This window comes from Primulina eburnea, chromosome 7 (genome assembly GCF_022965805.1).
Source record: "Primulina eburnea isolate SZY01 chromosome 7, ASM2296580v1, whole genome shotgun sequence".
Classification (NCBI taxonomy): domain Eukaryota; kingdom Viridiplantae; phylum Streptophyta; class Magnoliopsida; order Lamiales; family Gesneriaceae; genus Primulina; species Primulina eburnea.
Window position 1 is genome coordinate 11,475,521 of NC_133107.1, and position 4,823 is coordinate 11,480,343.

Here is a 4,823-nt window from a genome sequence, read left to right on the forward strand (position 1 = left end):
TTTGTCTCGTTTAGGAAGAGATTCCAATGAATGAAAGCATTCATGGTATTCACAATCAAGTCAAGTTTAAATAGCTCGATCTCAGGGCTTAGAAGGATGGGAAATATTTATTTAGGTTTCCCGGCAGACTATAGAATTCGTCGCTTCTAACATCTTTGTTGTAAACCATAAATTTCTCCCACCAATGTGATCCATTGTCTTTGCGAGCTTCATTGCTTTGGTGAGTGAGTGTACAGTCCAATACGAGCGCAACAACAGCAGCAACAGTCGCATGTGACATGAATACCACGGACATTATATCGTTGAACTGCAATATGAGAACTAAATAAATCATTTGTTTTCAAGTATATGCAACTATAAAATGTGTGTAGAGGGAATTAATATTGTAAAAGTAGAAGATTTTATTTTCTGGATGGAGGATGGTTAGTATCCTAGGGAACAATCCACGTGGTTAAGATTTTTCGGGTTTTTATGGATTTCGAGGGACTATCCTAGTTAGGGTGATAGTTATCGTCTAACATCGTGAATCAACATACCCATCTGGTGTTAGTGTAGATCAGTCTGCTGCTTGAAGGTAGTTCATTTTCTTTAAAGATTTGTGGCAGAGAAAGTCCTACTATGAAGGAGAATCCTAGCACAAACTTGGTTCTGAAACTGTTGAGGTTGCAGAATTGGAGGTATGCAAGGCCTGCAGACGCTGTATTAAAACAATGAATATTCATAAACTTTTGATGGCAACAATATGTTGGGAAATTACATTAGTAAAATGAGAGATATACTCACAAACATAACCAAAAAAGATGCAGTATGCTGCTGCCATTATTGGTGAAGGTATTGAAGCAAAAACTGCTCCAACTTTTCCTGTTATGTTACCCCATAAGCTCAGGACTAATTCACTTCACGATTTCGAATTTGATTGCAATTTTAAAAGAGAAATATACCTAAAACAGAGAAAAGAATCATAAATACTGCCGATATTTGAACTACACTTCGACTCCCTGATTTCGTTAGGGCCAAAAGACCAGCATTTTCTCTGCATATGAAGATCACACAATCGTTTGTGCGTGAAGAAACATTACATAACGAAATTGTTAATATATTATTTCCCAACTTATACTTAGTACCGTTTAGGACTGTCTTACACTAGTGCTGTGGAACCAGTGACACTGCCAAAAAGGGCATTAAGAAGGGTGCCAATCCCCTGAAACCATCACACATCTTTATGAGTATCATCACAGCAAACTAAAACAAGGAAAAAGAATGTGGTCATACTGTCCTAATATGACAATACAAGTTACTTATTCTTACCAGCCAGCCGACACCACGGCCAATAACCGAAGGTGGCACTGGTGTCGCACTTCCATATCTTGCAGCAGCAACAAACGAACCGGTGGACTGCCCCAAAAAAACAAAGAGAACAACTTAAAAGAACGATCGAAGAGTTGGTTTCATTTGACAGAATGTTCACAGTGAAGTTCTCAAAAACAGTTTGTCAATATAGTTTAAAATAAAAACAGTTTGTCAATATAGTTTAAAAATTTAAGGGGTAGAATTAACCTCCATAGAAGCAATTAAAGAAGCAAACATGGTTACGAAAGTTTGTTCAGCAGTAAAAATTGGAGGACCCCATTGGAATGGATATGGAATGTATATCCTGCAACAAGTTGCCGCAAAAGAAAACTGTAAAATTGAGTTTCTGATAACATTTTCAGAAGAGATGCTGGGAAATTAAAGATAATTTATCATAGCAAAGATATACCACGGAGCTGCACTAATAAGTCCAGAGCCATCTGTACGACAATTAAAATACTTGGATTTATTGAAAGCCCCACTCAAAGTAAGGATTTCTGCATAAACCCACACCAATGCAATAGAGAACAACAACGCGAACCGATCACATATTGGTCGATTAGATTTCACAAATCTTGGAAGATACTGCAGATTGGTGACAAAATTCATCAAAAACAAGTCACAAGGATTCAGCATGCTTCTCACTATTCACTGGCCGTAAAACCAACACTTTAAAGCCTGGAATTCCATCTAAAAATACAAAAAAAAAAAGCTTACTAAAAATCAATTACCTGAGAGATAATAACAATGAAAACCAACTCTGGTAATCCAACCGCAACACATTTAGCAATCTACAAGATAGGTATGAAATCGAACAATGGTGTAAAAAGTCACATCCATTAAAGAACTTGTAGTTTATTTTTACATTTTATATATAATTGTTGCTTCATATAGTATAAGATGAAATCATCCAATAACATATGCTATATAAATTGTACGTGTTTCAGTAGGTGTATCATAAGGCAACACCATTTATATATCTTACCAATGGGAATCCGAGATAGTAGAGCCCAAGTCCTGTGAAAGAAACTAGTGGAACCATGGAGAGTGGAGTAAAAAACCTATTACAATGATAGGAACATAATCAATAGGTAATTCATAACTAATGAAAGTAAGATTCAACCATTTACTGCTCAAATTCATAAAAAGAAATTAAAATCCATCATTTGAAACAAAATCTTCTCGACAACAAACCGACCTCACGATATTTCTCCATAAACCACTAAAACCAATGATTATTTGAACACTTGAAGTAACTATCAGGGCGCCTTGTATTTCTCTCATTGTGTGCAGAAATCTCTGATATAAAACAATTCTACATATTAAAAACACGTACAAAATTAATAAATTATTAGTAAGGAAGTAGCTAATGTAAATATATAGTTCTTCACCTCCCGGGGAAAGTTCTTTATCATTCTATATCGCCTGGATTGAATGATTGAAGTCATAGGAATTAAGAATGCGTAGGAACCGCCTATTACCGAAGGCAGTCTTGTACCCAAAAATGATTGCAGGAGTGTATTAATTCCTGAAACAAAAAGTAAGGTTTGTACTACCTTGGCCTTGTCACCCTGCAACGAAATAAAATCAAGGTGGTTGAATGTATTTTATACATACAAATGTTCTGTCAATATGATATGAACCAACGAGTAATGCGCGAGATAAAGATCGGAAAATCAGAGCTAGCCTTACATCAGTCCCTCCCATTTGGGGAACTAGCAAACTTGGAATTAAGACAGTCGAGCCAAGAGCAAGAACATAGTGTTGAAATCCCAGAAGTACAGCTTCCACTGCATCGAGCATGTAAAAAATGAATCAAGAACCCTCCATCAAACTCTTTTAGTTCCAGTTACACATTAAAGATACATGGTTTAATTTCACAAAAAATGGGATCAAACTCCCACTTTATTATTTCCATTTGCATGATCAAGGACTGGTGACCGCAATAAATTAAATTTGCTTTTGTCCATATAAAAAACATGACTTGGAAAATTACAACAGATTCTTGTGCTTATATATATGCTATGTAAAAATGGAGGGTGCTGCTAGCTAGAACTTACGCAGTGGTGGTGAACTGTTGATGCAATATTGGACACCTGTTAGCTGTTCAAGAACTGGATGAGCTTGAGGCTGTGGCTCCGTATTGTTGGGATTATCAGCATTACTAGACATTTTAAAGATGAATTACATCTGATTTACTTGATCTGCAAGAGTTTATAACTCTGAATTTGCTGAATATTTTTTTTGTTTTTAAAGAATCGCCAACACAATCTTGTAATTATTGTATCTTATAATGTATTAATTTAGTATATCAATAATTATTCTGTTGAAGATTTCTTACCCGATACCGTTACAATATCAGAGCAAGATACATAAAAAAATTTAATTGCTACAATTTAAAAACATAAGGTCTCAAAATTTCGAAAGTAAATTTGGGTTTTGAATATATTGATGTTAAATATTAATTAGAATTAATCCAAAATTATTGATGGTTTTAATGCCAAGTGTTACTGATGATATAATTGAAATATAACATCAGAAAAGATCAATGTGCAATACAAATGTCACCGCTCAGATTTAATGGATCCCTTTCAAACAAATCAAAGGATTCTATTTAGTCATTGATATACAGCCTTAGGTGTTTTTTTTTTTTTGTCAGAACTCCGGTAAAATAGTAAGGATTCTATTTAGTTATCGTAAATATAAATATTTCAAATAACCTTTAATGAAATATTTATAAACTTAGATTCCTGATCATATTAAGAATCACACTCTAATTAGAATTCATAATCGTAATTCTTTTTGGATTCCGAGTTTATTAATTCATTAAATTCTCATGTTGTATATATATCATAGGAAAGTTAACTCCTGATAATGCATGATATATATATATATGTGTGTGTGTGTTTGTGATATACATACAACATGAGAATTTTAATGAATTAATAAACTAGGAATCCAAAAAGGATTACAATTATGAATTTTGATTAGAATGTGATTCTTAATGTGATCATGAATTTAAGTTTATAAATATTTTATTAAAGACTATATGAAATAAGATTATTTTTGCACTACAATCCTCCTCCCCTCTCTCAAGAAAAATTTCGCCAATCCCATTTTAACAAGAAAAATTCACAGCCAACAAATGAAATCATGATACACTTGAGGCATGCGGGATCTATAATAAGGGACAATTAACCGAAAAATAAAGATAACATTATTATTTTAAACTCTAATTATTATTATAAAACTCGAGGTAAACAAAGCACCAAACGAATGCCTTGATTCACAAGAATGCAAAAGATCAATTTACTAGTAAAAAGTGAGATCCCGGGACTTGATAGCATCAAATTCACAAGGACCACCGGCGACTCCAATACTAGCTGCAGCAGGCAAATCACTCGCCATGAAAATGGGAGAGGGCTCTCTTTGGGTTGACCAAGACTAAAAGGCAAACGGTCGGCTACCCATTA

The 4,823-nt window shown here is 34.2% G+C and overlaps 1 protein-coding gene across 1 annotated transcript; it reads right to left on the reverse strand.

The window, feature by feature from the left end:
* LOC140835692 (putative nucleobase-ascorbate transporter 10) lies at positions 1-3,522 on the reverse strand. The gene is made up of 14 exons (XM_073201095.1): positions 3,411-3,522; positions 3,043-3,140; positions 2,742-2,921; positions 2,549-2,649; positions 2,336-2,411; positions 2,082-2,141; positions 1,760-1,935; positions 1,558-1,654; positions 1,309-1,395; positions 1,143-1,201; positions 942-1,033; positions 784-861; positions 537-697; positions 1-307 (listed from the first exon to the last, which is right to left on the reverse strand). The coding sequence occupies exons 1-14, from the start codon at positions 3,520-3,522 to the stop codon at positions 89-91; spliced, it is 1,596 nt and encodes a 531-aa protein (XP_073057196.1). The 3' UTR covers positions 1-88.
* Positions 3,523-4,823: the final 1,301 nt, after the last annotated feature.